Here is an 18586-nt window from a genome sequence, read left to right on the forward strand (position 1 = left end):
GAATATCAATGACAGGTCTGAGCAAGAAAAACCCCTTCAAATTGTAACCCCAGTGCTTCTTATCCACCTAACAAATGATTGGTGTAGGTGTGATCATTTCACTAAATCTTGAGACAGTGCTTCAAGAAAACACAATTTGGTCTCATGATCCAGCACAATGAATCTTCCAGAAAACAAGTAGAACAGTAAATTAAAAAAGGTGTTTGTGTACTCAGTATAATGGTCAGTGGTGCATGTGAACATTTTTGTGATGGCAGCACATCAACAAGAACACTGGGGGAAAAAAAAAATTTCAGTGGAAGTCTTAAAGGTGCTTTTGAACTGTGTATGCAAATCAAAAATGGTCAAATGAAGATGAGGCTGCAGATTTGTCCATAACGGTGTTATCTGTAATTACTGAAAAAGCAACAGGCATTTTTAGACAAATTATCCATGACTGGTGTTTCACATTTTCTTCCAGACAGTTTTCATTGTGCAGGTGGCTGATAATAACTTGTGCTTGCTCTGAGTTATGTAATGCTTTTATTGGCATTTATGGAGAAGATTTAACAACAGATTTAATAATTCAGAGCTCTAGAGAGGGAGAGCCAGAGTATCATTCTAACATTGGCTTTGCCATCCACTGCTTATTAACAGGCAAACTCCTAATCACCATAGGAAAAGAAAACACGGAAAAAAAAAAATCCAACATTTTTGATTTTTTTTTTTTAGTAAATAACATCCAGGGTTGTGTCATTCAATTATAAACCAAAAAAAAAAAAAAAAAAAAAAAGAAAGGGGGGGGGGGGGGGGGGGGGGGTTTAGGTTTACATGTTTTAACATTTGCTTGGTAAAAAGGAAGGAGTGAAATAATTAAGGAGTGGGAGAAGAGATGCTTTGAGATGTTTCTACTGGGAGAGAAAAACGGGTCAGCTGATCTTAACTTCAGTTTCCAAAGAAACAAAGTCAGGAGGAGGACAGACAGGGACAGATGAATGGCTGGGGAAAGGGGTGTGTGCGTGTGTCGGGGTGAGGCAAGGGGCTACAGCCTCCACATCCTAAAAAACAGATTTTCTTTCAGAATGGAGGGTTTATTATATATACACAAATGAATATATAGATAACACAACTGACAAAGGTGTGTGTAAATCTATATATTTCCATTACATAGACAGTTATGATGGAAGGAAAGAGACTTTGCCGCTTGTCCAGGAAGAGAGACTTGTTAGTCCTGGTCACCAACACTTCAGGAGCTCTACTCAAAGCAGACCTCTCAAAAACCTACAGACAGACAGAAACACAGGTAGCATCATTAATATAGTTGGTCAGGATCTTATGGTGGTACCACAGATATGGGCAGGCAGAACATCCACACCAGCATGTTACCTTGTGAAAGCAAAGTCAGTAGCAAAGAAAGTTCAACTAGAACTTACTAACCCCTGAGCTTAGTAATGTTCTATAACAGCTTATTACAGATTTTATCCAGCTGCCACATCCTTCAAAACAAACTCTCCTGGAAATGTAACACATGTAAGATACTTATAACATCTGATTTCCTGCCATGCAGCAATTTTTTTCTTAACCTTTGGATGCACAATTAAGTAAAAAATGAACCTGTGAGGTCCTTTTCGTGCAATATCCTCATATTCCAGCTATTCATCAAAACCGTGTTATATCATGCCATTTAAATTTTTAAGTTTTCTGTACTTTACAAAATTGTAGCTTTACTATCCGAAGCTTCCACAGATGGGTCAAAAATGACCCGCGTTCATTTCCGGTGGAATTTCATGGGAACTTTTGACTGTTATCAGCTGTGGCTATCGGGAATATATATTGTCTCACCCATTTTACATAGGAAGAACTGATACATGTATCATTTTAATTTTTTTGCAGAAATGTGTGTGCAATGTCTATTGTGTGAAAGTGTGTTTCTGGTGTCAAATTTGCCTATTTTATAGTTTGTGATATTAACTAGGTGACATTACTGCTGCTATTAAGTGTCTGTGTGTTTGTCTGCATGTTGTGTATGTGCACATGTGGAATTAGGTGTATAGCTACATACTGATCAATGTCAATGTGTCATTTAAACATTCTCCTTCTTTTGAAGTTTTCTCATCCAATGTGTCATGGCTGCTAGGTATACAATTGAAATCACCCTACAGATGCAGGATGAAGAGACTCAGAATCTGAACTATTCAATTTAACCAAATTCAATTTTATTTATATAGCACCAATTCACAACAGTCGCCTCAAGGTGCTTTATATTGCAAGGTTAAGACCATAAAATAATACAGAGATGACCCAACTATCAGAAGACCCCCTAAGAGCAAGCACTTGACAACATCGGGAAGGAGAACTCCCTCCAGCAGAACCAGATTCAGAGAGAGGCAGCCATCTGCTACAACAGGTAGGGGGTGAGGGGAAGGAGACAGGACAAAGACACCCTAAGGAAGAGAGCCAGAGATTAATAATAACTAATGATTAAATGCAGAGTCGTATAAAAACAGAGTGAAAAAGAAACACTCAGGCCGCTTTTCCACCGACAGGGTTCCAGTGACAGTATTTGAACCATTAAGTAGTTTTTCCACCATGAACGCACTTGGTGCTTGGCCAAAAAACAGATTCAGCTTGTGCCCCACAAGCTATCTGGTCTTGAACCAAGAACGTGACGAAAGCGGCAGAAGGGGCGTGACTGTTATCTCAACATAAAGTTTCCACCATATTACATGTGTATTACATGAGAAAAGTGAAGCGATTTTCATGGTTGTGAATTAGTTTGGGCTCTTGGGCTCTGAACTTGCTACTTTGTATCAGTTCATATCACAGATAAAAAGGGCGCAAAGTGCGTACTTGTCGCCTTGCTCGTAATCGCTGTCTGTGTTAACTATGTGCTGCACACAGATGCTGCAGTAGTTTTGTTTGGACCGTATAATGTGCTCACAGCCCAAAAAAGGGAAGCATATTCTCCCACATTTGTAGCATCAGTGCATCATGGAAACCAGCCAGCAGCCTAGGCCTATTACAGCATAACTAAGGGATGGTTCAGGGTCACCTGATCCAGCCCTAACTATAAAATGTGTGAAGTGTGAAGCCTAATCTTAAAAGTAACAAGAGTGTCCATCTCTCAAATCTAATCTGGGAGCTGCAGGCTCTGCCTGCCAATCTATTTTGAAGTATCCTAGGAACCACAAGTAAGCCAGCAGTCTGAGAGCAAAGTGCTCTAATGGGGTGATATCGTACTATAAGGTGAGGTGGCCCTGATTATTTATGGTCTTGTATGTAAGAAGAAGAATTTTAAATTCAATTGTGGATTTAACAGGGAGCCAATGAAGAGAAGCCAATATGGGAGAAATGGGCTCTCTTTCTATTCTCCATCAACTGAAGGGTTGTCAAGCTTTTAGGACAGCCTGATAATAATGAATTACAATAGTCCAACCTAGAGGTGGTAAATGCATGAATTAGCTTTTCAGCATCAGTCAGACAGGACGTTTCTGATGTTAGATATATTTTGCAAATGCCAAAAAGCAGTCCCACATATTTGATTAATATGAAAGACATATCCTGGTCAAAAATAACTTTGAGATTCCTTACAATGTGTGCTACTGGAGACCAAGGTAATGTCAGCCCGTCGACACCCATTTTGTGCTCTCACACACAAAATGGATGTTGACAATTTTCTATTGCTGCATTTCTTTATTTTCAAAATGTTTTCATTTTTTTTTAACTTTCACGTTAATGAGAACCAGACTATCAATTGTAGTAATTGAATGTGTGTGATCTTTAATGGTGAAATATTTTACAAGTGAAGAAAAGTAGATTAATGAGGCTGCTCTTCAGAATACACACTATATTGACAAAAGTACTCTTCTGCTTTCACATGCATATGAACTTGAATAATGGTAAATGGAATAGTTCTTATACAGTGCTCTTCTACTCTAGCTGAGCACTCAAAGCATTTAATGTGACATCCCATTCTTAATTCGTAGGGTTTAATATGATGTCAGCCCACTCTTTGTTGCTATAACAGCTTCAACTCTTCTGTGAAGGCTTCCCATAAGGTTTAGGACTATGTTTATGGGAATTTTTTAACATTCTTCTAGAAGTGCATTTGTGAGGTCAGACACTGATGCTGAACATGAAGGACTTGCTCACCGTCTCTGCTCTAATTTATCCCAAAAGTTTTCTGTTGGGTTGAGGTTAGGACTCTGTGCAGGCCAGTCTAGTTCTCCCACACCAAATTTCCTCATCCATGTCTATATGGACCTTGCTTTGTGTACTGGAGTGCAGTCATGTTGAAACAGGAAGAGACTGTCCCCAATCTGTTCCCACAAAGTTGGGAGCATGAAATAGTCCAAAATGCAAAGTCAATGTGTGTGCCTTTATCTCCTTTTTTGATATCAGAATGTGTGCCATGTTACTGACTGTAGGCTTCTACATAGTGAGTAGGTATATGGGCACCTGTTACTCTAGTATGCTCTTGGCTTTTTTTTGTGTTGTGGAGATTTTTTTTCAAAACAAAAGTGTAAAAATCCCTGTTTATTCAGTGTTTTTTAAATACCTGGATAACACAGACTTATGGACTTCTCAGTAAGAGCTCCTTCATTGTCGTACACCCTTCTTGTCTCCAATTTGACACCAGGTGTAGTTTATTAACCCTCTATACCGCAACAGCAATCAGAATGTTTTGGATTTATGAGACCACTGAAAGAAAGGGGAAATCTGATAAACATTCTAAACACCCAAATATAACTTAACTGACACTTTACAGTAGTTTGTTTTAATTTAAAATCACAAAGAGCTCTTTAAATAGCCATTTGTTTCATCAGTTCTTTCTTATCTCGCTCATCCTCTATCTGCCTCATCCACCACTGCTTTCTTCTCTCATCTACACCTTACTTCAAGCTTCAATTCCTGAACTCGACAGGGCTCTAACATACACAAACATGCTTATTTGTTACTGATGTTGCCACAGTTGGTTACCGTCAGCAGATCAGACATGCAACCCTCCTCTTTCCAGACAGCTGACGAGGAGCCGACTACAACAACACCTAACCATTAGGCTTGAGTGTCCTTAAAAATAAATAAATCACACTTTCCCTCTGATAAACTGATTATATTCTCACATCGTAGAGTTTATTCAACAAGTGTTTGAGTCTGACAACGTTAGATAGACTTCAAAGAAAGTTTCAGTAGCATGAGCTGACAGAGGCTAACACTGGGGAAAAAACACAGCACCTACTCACAGAAAAATTCAGGATATCCTCAGCAACTCACCTCAGTATCTGTCATTGGACAGAAGTAAGCTTCACTGACTCATCAACTGGACTCCTTTCACAAAGTTTTATAGCCTCCCCCAAACTAAACAGATGGACACCCAGCACATTGACAGTGGAGTTATAAACAGTGTACTGATGAGATGTATTTACCGATAGCCAGAGTGCTTGAGGAGACTCAGGGGTAAAAATGTAAAATATTGCAAAATATGTAATTAAGAAAGAAACTATAAGTTTTCAAAAACATTTTTTATACACCAACAGTAGCAGACAAATGCCAGGTGCCAGCGGCTGTTATGGAGAAACAAAGCAGCATGCCAGCTGCTGCTGCCATTATGGGGTTAATATCATAGTCAAATAAGTAGGGCTGCAATGATTAGTCAACACTGTCGACAATAAAAATAGGGGATGACGAATTTAATTGTCGATAATAGTCGTTTTTTATTACTGGTGATTTTTTTTTTTTAATGGAGTGAGACGTCTTCCTGTCCGTCTATCTTTGGCAAGCTTCACACATGCGCAATAGCATTCAGCTGCATGTTTAGTCATGGCGGCTACTGGTGAAAGAACACGGTGTGCTAGACAATCGAAGGTTTGGGACAATTTCCCACTCACTCCGTTTTATTTATTTTTAAACAGAGTGAGTGAGTGTGTGTGTGAAATTGTCCCAAACCTTGGATCTTTTTTTTTTAAACTGAGTGAGATGTCTTCTTGTCGGTCTATCGCTGGCGAGCTTCACACATGTGCAATCCGGTTGTTAAGTGATGACAAAGAATTCCATTTCCGGGTCCAAACTGCCACGTGATCAATATCCCTGGTTGCTTAAACGGATCTGACTGGGGGGGGGGGGGGGGGGGGGGGGGGGGGGCAGCTGTCATTTTTACCGATGAGAAAGAGAAGCTGAAATGGCTGCAGTTGATAAGGTATGTTATAATCATCTTTAATAGTGAAAAGTCACTGGTTATGCCATTGCTGTTTATTTAGGAGCATTTGGACGTGGAAATAACATCAGACTTAAAGACTGGATAGGGTTCAGTGGCATGTTTAGTCATGGCGACTACTGGTGAAACTGTGCCAACTTTGTTTTACAGGGAAGAAAAAGTACTATACATTTTTTTTATGGTTGGAAAAATGGACTGTTAAATTTATATCAGCAGCAAACCTGATTAAAATTTTTGAATGAAGTATACATCTTCCATGTGTTTACTACCACATTTTAAATAACCTTATGCTAAATGTAAAAGCTGATAGCTAAATAAGTGCCATTTCATAATTATGTGATTCAAAATCTGATTAGTTGACTAATCGTTTCAATAGTCAATGACTAATCGACTATCAAAATAGTAATTAGTTGCAGCCTTAATAACAAGGGACAACAAGTGCAAGTGTGGATGACAACATTTTCAGCATTCAAGTGTTTTTTATAGGAAAATTTAATAGAGACTGCAGAAGAATCAGAAGAGCATGGTAAGAGCTAGTTGGTCAGTATTGAAACATTGCAACAGAGAAAGCCTGTTGTCCAGCCCCGACAACAAACAGCATAGCATGGCAGCAAAGTTAGTAGTCAAATTCCCCAAGGACGTCTTTGCTTCTGAATAAATGTTTCTTGGTTTTATTTTTTATTGATTTTTTCCCCCTTTTTTTTTTTTATTTAAGGTGCCTCCTCAGACTTACAGTCTAATGCAGCTTAGCTTCATTTCAAAAACAAAATCCTTTTTGTTTTAGAGTTCCAATTCTGTGTTTTTTTTTTTTTAAAAGGGCACTGGGGTTTGGGATAGAGAATAAAACAGTCCTAAATATTGAATGGCTATTATGAGCAATTGGTGCCTGTAAAAAACGTCACTTGGCTGTTTGCTACTAACCTTTCATGTTAGGCTTGGGTTTGTCAGTTTGCTTGCCTGTGGGGGTTTGTGCCTGCTGGCCCTGGCCCCCGGAGGAGGCCCCCTGCTGAGCTGCTTTCTGTTTCAGCATGGTCCAGTCAAATGTGTAGTCATACTGGTGGTTCAGAGTCCTAAAAACATACAAGAACACATTAACTGCATACCTGTATTCACACCCTGAAGTAAAACAAGAAAAACAACCACTGCAGATGTAAATGGAGGTAAGAGTGGGGTGAAAAGAAGAAGCGCTTAAGAGACCATTTATGTTTATACCAAAGCATACAAATTAGTCTTCCCTAAAAGCTTGCATTTGCCAGGGTTCTAGCCAATGGCTGATCACCCGGTGCTGCACCAGGCTGAGAATTTCACCAGTTCGCTACTGGAACTGTTATCACTGCAATTAGCAATTGGGTGTGCACCCCGCATGCCAACCCTGTTGCCAATACCATTCCTATTAAACATAAAATTCCAGGAGCTTGTCTTGTTTCTTGTCTTCGTAGACTCACAAGGATAACACACTGATTAGAGTCTATCAATCTTGGGCTTAGAGCTTGTTCCTGCGCTGCCATGATTAGTGTCTCTGTGCTATCTTTCAGGCCAGTTTTGTTCAGCCATTGGTAGGATTTTTCTGTATCAGCCACTTTTTCTATCTGGTGCTGGTATGTGCCATGGAGGGCTTGTCTTTATGTGAGCTTCCTGATGTTCTCATGGATCTTTGTTTCATCCAGGATGGGGGTTCTGACACTCACTAGTCCTTGGCCTGAATCATTCTGCTTAGCTTATAGTCTCGGGGTGCTGGATTTGGGGTGAAACCCTCCATGCATGGTAAGGAGCTTTATTTTTTTGATGTGATGGATTCCATCTCCTCCTTTGACCAGCTTATTATCCTAGCAGGGTATCTGACAGGTGGCAGAGCATAGGTGTCGATTGCCTGGATCTTGCTCTTCCCATTCAGCAGATTCCTTAGAACTTGCCTTATTTTCTGCAGGAACCTGGCAGATGCAGCTTTCCTAGCAGCCTCTTCACAGTTCACATATGCCTGTGGGATTCCAAGGTACTTGTAGCTGTCCTCAATGTCTACAAAGTTGACTTCTGGCAGTGCAATCCCCCAGTTCTGACTACCTTCCCTCACTTTGTCACCATCCAACTACACTTCTCCAGTCTGAATGACATTCTCATGTCACTGCTGTAGATCCTAGTGGTGTGGATCAGTGAATCGATGTCTTGTTAACTCCTGGCATACGGCTTGATGTCATCCATGTAGAGGAGGTGGCTCCATTCCGTAGTCACAAACCATAGCCAGTCTTGTTGATGATCTGGCTGAGGGGGTAGCAGAACAGCAGTGTTGACAGATCATCTCCTTAGTAAAGGTAGCCTCTATTGCTGTTCTTCACATCCCCATTGAGTTCTCAATGAAGGCTCTTGGGGTCCTGTTGTTCTTATGTAGTTCTATCCATTCCAGGATCCAGGTGAGGCGCTGAGTCATGGGCTTACTTGTAATCAATCCAGGCAGTGCACAGGTTGGTCAGTCTGGTCTTACGGTCTCGAGTGACTGCTCTACCAGTTGCTCCTCTGGTATCTCTGCCAATTACTTTCTGGCCCCCACTCACGTATTGAACCATGTGCCTGCTCGTCTTAGCTGCTATGATGCCCGACAGGAGGTTCCATGTTGTACTGAGGCAGGTTATTGGCCAGTAGTTGGATGGGACTGGTCCCTTATAGGGATCCTTGGGAATCTGTCCTGCTTTTGGTCATTCTTTGTGTGTCTTAGCCATTAGCAGCTTCTGGTTTATTTGTCCTGCCAAGCACTCACAGAGTGCAGTCCAACTCTTATGTGAGATTCTTTTTTGGATGTCAGCCACTGTGAACCTGTTCAGGGAGGTTGCTGTGGTCTACTCTTAGAGCCACTTGAAACTGAGCATTATTGTTATGTGTTGCATCCTTCTCCCATCTGCTGTTCAAGTTCACTTGCCATTAAGAGAACACCTTGGATGTACTCTTATTCTCCCGGCTTCTCTCTCTCTCTGGCCTTGGTTAGCCAAAGCTGCGAGTCTTTGCTTGGCCTCAGATAGAGACCTCCATATAGACAGCTTATTGTACTTCTTAAGTACCCCTTTATTCATCACACATTTCTGCAGATTCAATAGTTGGCCAACTTCCTTTTGTACTTCCTTGATCTTAGCTTCTAATCACCTTTTCCATGGAGGGTACTGCTCCTTGTGGCTGTTCATCTTATAGCCAAGCATCTCAAGGATCACTGTTGCCACGGTATAGATCAGCCCGTTAGTTTCAGTGATGGTTGAAATAGGGATTGTCCATAGTGCTGCATTCACATCTTTTAGTAGACTTTCACAGGGTACTTGATGTAATCTTGGCAATCTGCCACAGGAGGTCCAGGTTTCCAGGTTAGCCATCTTCTTTCAGGCCAACTGCTCTAGCATTCAATGTACCAGTTGTTACTGGGGCTTGATACCCAATCTCAGAGCATGGGGGTGATGCCATCTCCCCCGACCTGATGTCCTGGCTCCCCCTTGCCGTACCATTTGCCTTGTACCTTATCAATCTCTAGTCGCAACAGCAGTAATTTTTGTGGATGCTGGAACACTGAGCTACTAGTTGTTTCAATGTCAGTCTGGATGTTACATGTCGAAGCGTACATAGGTCCCACATCTTCTTCATGTAACCCTTTTCACTGGGATTACATGTGTAGTAGCATTCCAACAGTTCCCGATTCTCATCTTATGTTCATCTGTGCCGTATCCTGGTTCCAGTAGCAAACCTACTGCCAGTATGCCCTGGTTTCTCAACACATGACGCGAACCTTGTTAATCTGGTCAACAGCTGAGCCGGTACGGCTTCAGTTATGTCCGTCTTGCTCAAAGTTTGAGGTAGCTCATATGCCAAATTTCATGGCTCAACTACTTGCGTTTTTGGAGTCTACAGACCAGGATGGTAAAACCTCACAGATGCTTAAGTATGCCGACAACATCCTCCTGCTTTATATTGGGAAAGAGGATAATAAAAAGTCAATGTGAATTTGGTACATGGTGTCACACATTCTCTGGGTAAATTCATGTACAAATTCAGCAAACAAAGTTATATACAACTACTTATATTAAAATGCAGGCAATGCCTCAGGCTTCTTTAACCATAAAAAAAAAAAAAAAAAAAAACAGAAATGGGAATGTCATGTTTTTGTTGGGTTTTGTTGTAAATATCCTGTTTTTACAGTTGCTTCCTGCACCACATGTACATCAAAAGTGATGACGAGAGTCAAGAAAAAGCATGGCTTAAATTATTTATCCTAAGTCTGGTTTTACTTGGTGCTACGTCATCTTAAGTGATGTCATTTGGATGCGCCATCGCATCCATTGACTTTAGAGGGTTAAGAAGTGTATCTTTTAACTGTATTTTTTTCCCTTAGTAATTCTGTGATGATATTAAGTTTTATTTAAATTTGAGGAATGGAAATAGAATGACCCCAAAACCTCTCTACTTGCTGAAATTGTACATGTGTGCTCACCTGAAGAGGATGCGAAACAGCTGACGCAGATACATGTAGTCTGGAGCCTCCTCAAAGCGCAAGCCACGGCAGTAGTTCAGATACATGGCAAACTCTGCTGGAAAACCCTGGAAATATGCATTCATACAATTGAAATGTGTGGATTGCCCTAAGTTAGTTCTGACCATTGTGCCTCTTTAACTTTTTACCTTACAGAGAACCTCAACAGGGGTGGACATCTTCTTTTCTGAGATCTTTTCATACTTCTGCTTCTTTGTGGCAGCCTGGACAACACAAAAATATGAACATTATGTTGACACAATGTGCTGCCCCTGTTATACTAACTGGCATTCATGTTACAGAGCACTGATTGATCTGCCAGGTACTGGAATCTGCCAATTTCCAATTCTTTCAGCCCAGAATGGTGACTAGCTAGTCAGCCTCAAGTAGTGCTATGCTAACACGTTGTTAACGTAGAAACTCTTCACTGTGAATGAAGACACAAAGTAAACAGCAGGGGGACCAACACAAAAACATTTGTAACAACCCTAGTCATGTACTTAAATCACCCTCAGGCAGGAAATTTTAAAGAAGCTAACAAAGGGAAAGTGGCTGAAGCTAAGCTATACAGAACTTAGGCAGCCACAAGCCACCAGCCTTGGTGTAAGCAGTCAAAGGACTGAGTGTAAAAATAGACAAGGGTCTATGCCCTGTTATCTGGTAACTTTATAAACAACAGATTTTCAGTTACTTAGTTAATTATTATACCTCCCAGTACAAGAGCACTTTAACTGAGAGAAGATCCTGTAACTTAGGGCCATTTGGGGGAAACTGTAAAGCTTAAATTACAATTAAAAATGTTCTTTTTTTATGATGAAATATTTTCTGTTTAGAAAAGTTGATATTTGCTTGCATTTTTGGTCAGCTATTTTTCTTAAATAGAAAATTGGAGTCGGTCAAGAAAATTGCAATCGATGCATCTCTAATTCATAAGGAGGGATATATCATAAATCATCACTGTCATGTGAATCAGTGATGATTTAGTCGGTTAGCCTAATTATTAAGGTTTTAATTAAACCAGTAATGGTAAATGTTTGTCCTAAATGGTATGCACCCATCTGCCATCAGATGGCGCTGCAGCCCTGACACTGTCAAAGAAAAATGCCATAACATAACCTGAAGTGCGCCTCCCGAGAAACACCCTCCCTGCATTTTGGGCTACTTCCTCCAAATTTGTTCAAAGAAATGAAAAAACTAGAGGGACTAACGTGTTTAACCCCCCCCAAAAAAAAAAACAAAAAAAAAGCACACGAGAATCAATCACTCATCTTTACCCACCTGGCTGCTAAGTTATTTACATTTTCATACCTTTAATCCCTGCCATGGCAGACTGGTTCTGTTGAAGTACATCAGCACGTAGCCTAGTGACTCCATGTCATCACGGCGACTGAAGACAATAATGTTAAGCGAGTAAAGAAGGAGAGCATTAGTGTCTGTCTGATGCAATCAAAAATGTTCATTATTCATTTATTACTCTTGGAAATTGAAAAAATTGAGGCTGCTAATTAAAAAAAAAAAAAAAAAACGCAAATGAAAAACCCATTCTTGAATGGGTTTTTCACTTAAATATTATTAAACTGATTGACTTTAATAGTAATTTAAAAAAAACCTACAATTTTCTTTGAAAGCTCTTTTTGAAAATTGTCTATTAGATGGTTGCACAGACCTCTGTTCAATGCCCAGGTGCGCATTGATGGAAGCATAGCGTGCTGTGCCAGTCAGATTCTTGTCTTCTCTGTATGGGATGTGCTGTCGTGTTCGGTTGTCTCTGTACTTCTTTGCCAAACCAAAGTCAATTAGGAACAACTGATGGAGAGGGAGAGAACACAAGTTGGTTATCAGTTAGCAATAATCCAAAAGTTAATAAAATAAGTATAACTAAAACATTTTCTTCCTTTTAGTCCTTCTGCAAAACACAAACGTCAAGATTACTGATCGATGAAGATAACTTTGGGATAGCGTCAATATGCATAAACATAAGGGTTCATATCAGCTACTCACCTTGAGGGGCACTGTAATCTTATTCCATAGCAACTGTATTCTTATGCTACAGTAAATCTTGAATTTTATGATTACTCAATACAATGCAGTTTTGATCTTTTATTAAAACATACCAAGACTGGACTCAGAAAATGTATTTTAAATGGCTAAAAAAACAAAAAACAAAAAAACATTCAATTATGGCTTTACTAATACCTGACTACGGTTCCCCTATTTTGTATATACAGTACTGTGCAAAAGTCTCAAGCCACCTCTCATTTCTTTTATTTTGCTAAGCAAATGTGTGTCTATTTTTATACACGTCAAAAAATCACATCACTCAATATATATAACAACAATAACAAGCATGAAAGACATGCTTGTTATTGTTGTATGCCCGTCTTTTTTCTTCAACATTGCCTGAACACAACCTTTTGCATAATTTCTTCAAGTAGTTTTCTGGAGTAGTTGTTTTTTGGTTTTTTTGGAGATTCCAAAGCTGTTCTTTTGTTGTTGGCTGCCTTTTGTTCTGTTCTCTCAAAATGATCCCACATTGCTTCAGTAATGCTGAGGTCTGGGCTCTGAGGTTTTGATAGTTTTCGATCGCCTCACTGCCTCAGTAAAAGAGTGTGTGTGTTTTTCTACCAAGGTACGCCATTACCTGGCAGCATGTTTGGGATCATTGTCATCCGAGAAAAAATGAAGCCACTCTGGCACTGTATGGTGGATCAAAATCTAATTTGTTCAATTAAATTTTATTTATATAGCACCAAATCACAACGGTCGCCTCAAGAGCTTTTCTGCAATCATTTTTAGGGATGTGTGCAACTGGTCAACTAGATGACTAATTGTCACTATTGTCAATAGTTGGTCCCAGACGTGCTAGCTGTTTAATCTAATTGTTAAGATTTTAATTGATGCCCAGCACCAGTAAATTGTTGTCCTAAATGTTATGCAGTCATCTGCCACCAGATGGAGCTGCAGGCCTGATATTATTGTACAAAAAACCCATAACGCTTGTTAATCCAGGCCTGAAATTTTTATTAGGCCTATTATTGTTAGTTATTTTGAAAGGGGAAAAAAAAAAATGAGATTGCGGATACAAGCGACGGAAATGAGCTTTCTCCAAATGATGGCTGGGCTCTCCCTTTGAGATAAGGTCATGAGTTCAGTTATTTGGGAGGGGCTCAGTAGAGCCAGCACTCCTCCACATCAAAAGGAGCCAGTTGAGGTGGTCGCCTCCTGGTAAGGTGTTCCAAGAGAAGGCTCCGATGAAGATCTAGGAAACGCTGAAGAGACTGTATCTCTAGAGAACGTGGCTGGGGAGAGAGAAGTCCAGGTTTCTTTCATTAGGCTGGTGCCCCCATGACCCGGCCCCAGATAAGCAAATATGCACGGCACAATGCACCACACTTGTCTAGGAGTTCATTAGTCATTTTCTAATACGTAAAAATTTTTTGTAGTAATGTGTTTTACATATCACATTTAACAGCTTTTTAACAGCTTATAAGTGTGAATGCTGATTCAGCAGTCACAGTATTGTTCTCCTCTTCATTTCTTTCTTTATTACTAGTGTGAATGCTTTCAAGTAGGGCCTCAACTAACGATTATTTTAGTAGCTGAGCATTCTATCAATAATTCCATCGATAAATCGGATAAGAAATACTTTTGTAATATTCATCTGCATAATTTAACTTCCATAGATTTACTGCAGTTTTTCGCTGTGTGAAACAAACAGCGGTGGATAGAGCAGCTACAAAGTTCTCTGTTCTTCACTTGCTGATCAGGTGGTTGATGAAGGACCTCCAGCTGTTTCACAGTAAAGCTTTTAATGGTGGTTACAGGAAAAAGCGCTGCTGCTTTGAACACTAGAAAAATGTTTCCTTTCACTCCACCTGAGCTCACCGTCTCGGTAATGGCTCCACCTCTTTGCACATGCGTGTAGAAGGACTGCATGTAAAAACAACTGCTGCTGTTACCAGTGTTTTTGTTGAAAAACCCGGGGCTGCAAGAGTTTAATGTTGTAACACTTTGCATTCACAAATATCTTCCTAAATACGTTTCTATTGTAGGTCTATTTTAAGTCACCATCAGGGATTAAAGCTTACAAAAAATATTCTGACAGAGCCCCATCGGTACTGAACGGGTGACCAGGAGGTTTTCTGTCATTACCAAATAATCGTAGTGCTAATGGCGGCGCTAGCAAGCAAACACACACACACACACACACACACACACACACACACACACACACACACACACACACACACACACACACACAGACAGAGACAGAGACAGAGACAGAGATGTAGAGAGCAGTGGAAGCGTGGAAAATACACGATGATCCACTCTGTGTTAAAGAGTCGTCTTTCCAAATGACGGAAATCCATCACAACTACGGAGAACTTTAATGCTGCTAATGTGGGTGAGAAAGGCTCCGCTTACGCAGAGACACCTGAGCTGCAGAGTTTAAACGAAGTGTCGAAGAAACAAATTTGTGTTGAGGATCAAATTATTTAAGTTACTTGAGGAATCGTTGCAGACCTACTTTCAAGCATTCACAGTATTGTTTCTCCTCTTCTTTCTTTCTTATTATCTATTCCGTACATTTTTTGCTGGCTAACTACTTCAACACTATTCAACTTAGGAACACCATTCAACCACCATTTGATTCCTCTTCTTTTGGACATGTGTGCTTGTATTTTTCACATTAATTTGATTTTTTTTTTTTATTTATTTATTTATTTATTTTTTAATGATTTAACTTTTCACAAAAATTTTCCCCATTCATGGAGAGGGTGTTCAAATCCTCATTCAACATCCTCCTCTTTCAACTACTTCCACATACTTTCAGCTACAGACACCATTTAAACTAGCCAAGACATTGAACTATTCAGGTTGTATTTAGCTTTTCAATATCTTATGGTTTTTCTTCAGTTCCAGTTTAAGTTTCATGCTTTATTTTTCCTCATGCTTTTCAGAGTTTATAATGGGAGTGTATTGGACAGAATCCTGGCGGTTAGAGTGAGAGCTCCAACTTTCAGAGGGGGAGACATTAAATTTCTCATCTGAAATTTTTCCTCTTTAAACTGTTGCTGTGACCACAGTGTTCATTCTACAGTCATCATTTTACCCTCAAAATGTGGAGCGGTTCCTATTCTCAAATAATTAAAAAAAAAAAAAAAAAAAAGCATGTGACCCTGGCCCTGACATTTAAACTGTAAGGATACAAATAGAGGGAATACCTTCCAACGCATCCGTAGTGATCAATTGCAGTTTTAGGGAGGAGATTCTCTCAACACTATGACCACATTTTTGACCTCAGGAATATAAAAGACACAGTGCTGTTTAGAGCAGGTTCTTGTGATGCTCACAGTTCAAAGAGTATTTTTAACAGGCGCTATGGTCTTTGATTTAGAAGCAGTTGTTTGACAGTTGCACCGAGGCAAATTTAACAGGGATTTGGCATGGAGTAACTGCATTTCAGCAGTTATGCAGCTTTGGGCAGTTGTTTTCAGTTGGTGGATTTAAATGAATACCATTCTGATTGGCAGAGTACTTATTGGTGGACATTTCTTCAGCATGCATGTGGTTCAAAGCTGGGCTGTTTGTCTCAGTTGATGAAGGTCAGGCATCTCACATGGACACATTCATTCAGCATGCTTCTAACTCTGAATTTTCTTTTTACATTAATGAGATCACTTCTAATGTACATTTTGAAGATTGCCATCAAGATTTCTACTTTGAAGCTTTAATATTCGATTGTATTATATTGATTCTTCCTAAAACTTTAAGTTTTATTCTTCAGTTTTACAAGAATAATTCAGTGTATTTCAGCAGTTTCAACAGGATTTAAACAATTTATCTAAAACCATTCAGCTGACAGCATTCATGCTGCATTTTCTTCAGGAAATGCATTCTCTAGTTCTAAGTGTTTTCTTCTTTGTCGTCTGTGATTAATGGCTTCAAATGCCTTAGTTTTGACAGTTTTTGTCCATTAAACAGTCCTCAAATTTAACTTGATATCTGAGTGTTTCAGTTTTAGACTGGTCAGTTAGTCCCACCCCCCCCACCCCCACCAGTTTAGTCAACTAAGAAATTAGTTGACTAAGAATTTCGTCATCAGGAACACACCTGATCATAATCCTACCAATATTGAGAAAATCTAACACCACAGGCTGAAATGCAGCCCCAAACCTTGACTGAACCACCACCATACAGTTGGCTATAGACACTCTTGTACCATGCTCCTGACCCCCTCTGGACATACTGACGACTATTTGAACCAAATATTTCGAATTTTTCAAAAAGAAAAAACACAAGCAAGTCCAGCTCCTTCAAATTATGTTATAAAGCACTGAGGGGTGGCTCAAGTCACTTGTACACTACTGTATGATCAAGATCATTTCAGTGTATTGGGTGGCTTACTTGCACAGTTCAACCTTTGCCTTTTTACAGTTATGCTGCTAGCACTTTTGTCAGAACTTTTGACAATTATACCACTTAGTTTCACTCAACTTCTTATGGGTTGTGTCATGTGGATAAAAGTCCTGAAGGATCTTTTTTCCTCATCCTAAATGTACTCAATCATGCCATATACATGGTCTCGTTCTCACACACAAAACGAGAGACACATTGGTCAATAGAGCTCCGCTGTCATGTTAGCATGCAAACATCATGTTTGCATGCTAATGGTTAATCTTTAACCAGCCACAGAAACAGGGTATATAGTTGTGAAAACTAGTACATTCAATAGAAATGGGTGACTTAACAAATCTGAACAAGTACATGACAAATTTTCAATTGGACTGGTGATGTGGGAAGGATACATTTATCACATCTCCAAAACTATATAATTATAAACCAAACTTCCAAATTGGAAAGGTGATTAGAATCTCCATACAGAGTGAGAAAACCTGCATTACTTAGCCCTGACAGCTAGTTTGTTTTCTTGGCTATTGAAGTGAGTGGCTTTCAAAAAATAAGGTTGCACACCAGTATGGCATGGGACAAAAACAAATTTCCACTAATTACAACAAATCAAGTCACTGTATCAGGTATCATTTACAAGTGGTGTAGATTTCAAATGACTACCAATTTGTCAATGGATGGATGCCCCAGGTCAGATCCTTTGCAGGTATCTTTTAAGTGGTGCCTACAGTATGTAATTTCTGCTAAAGGGGGCAACACTAGTTGTTGGGTCCAAGGGTGTTTATACATTTTTCAAGTAATAATATTTCATATGGTGATAGCTTTGTTGATTGTCACTTAAATAATAATTACAAACAAACAAAAGAAACACTATCTATAGGCTCACTATCAAAGAGGAACAAGTGTTTTCCTGTGCAAATAGATCAAAAAGGGATATATTAATGGGATATGCATACATTTTCACAGCAATATATTTGCTCTGCAAGCCAAAACAAGCAATTTCATTTTGAACTAACACAAAATGACAATGCAATAGGCTCTGCCTTCAAGTACCATGTCATGGTTTACTCAGGTGAATGCTTACTAAGTTGTAAAGACATGTCTCATTCACCCACAACCCATGTCAACTGTCATAGGTACCGTGAAAAGCCAAATACACACCTGTCCAACAGTTTTGTACAGGTTATAACACCAGATGACCAGATTATTAATATTACACCTTACAATGTAAAAAAAAAAAAAAAAGTTCATCTGCCTTCAGCACTATGGTAAAAGGTCCAAACAGTACCTTTCAACAGTAGACAGAATGAGAAATGAAATCTGGTGAATCCCCTATAATTTTCTTATTTGTTTTTAATTTTATAGAGAATCCTCAGTTTAAAAAAATAAAAAGGATATACAATACAGGGTTCTAGCCAGAAAAACAATTCAGCGTATGTGCGTATTAGCTTACTAATGCTAATTAGCTTGCTAATACTAAA

The 18586-nt window shown here is 39.4% G+C and overlaps 1 protein-coding gene across 4 annotated transcripts in view; it reads right to left on the reverse strand.

Moving 5' to 3' along the window:
* Positions 1 to 503: 503 nt before the first annotated feature.
* Positions 504 to 18586, reverse strand: part of csnk1a1 (casein kinase 1, alpha 1) — a 45104-nt gene continuing 27021 nt past the window's right edge. For 2 of the 4 annotated variants that reach the window (XM_030740185.1, XM_030740189.1), the window contains 6 exons: positions 12361 to 12500; positions 12003 to 12081; positions 10844 to 10918; positions 10656 to 10762; positions 7115 to 7263; positions 504 to 1260 (listed from right to left, as the gene is read on the reverse strand). In XM_030740185.1, coding sequence (XP_030596045.1) covers positions 1253 to 1260; positions 7115 to 7263; positions 10656 to 10762; positions 10844 to 10918; positions 12003 to 12081; positions 12361 to 12500 — 558 coding nt within the window. In that variant the 3' untranslated portion in view covers positions 504 to 1252. Of the gene's footprint in view, positions 1261 to 7109; positions 7264 to 10655; positions 10763 to 10843; positions 10919 to 12002; positions 12082 to 12360; positions 12501 to 18586 lie in introns of those variants that run through there. The other 2 variants (XM_030740188.1, XM_030740187.1) reach the window with 2 other exon arrangements.

The sequence above is a fragment of the Archocentrus centrarchus genome, chromosome 10, assembly GCF_007364275.1.
Source record: "Archocentrus centrarchus isolate MPI-CPG fArcCen1 chromosome 10, fArcCen1, whole genome shotgun sequence".
NCBI lineage: Eukaryota > Metazoa > Chordata > Actinopteri > Cichliformes > Cichlidae > Archocentrus > Archocentrus centrarchus.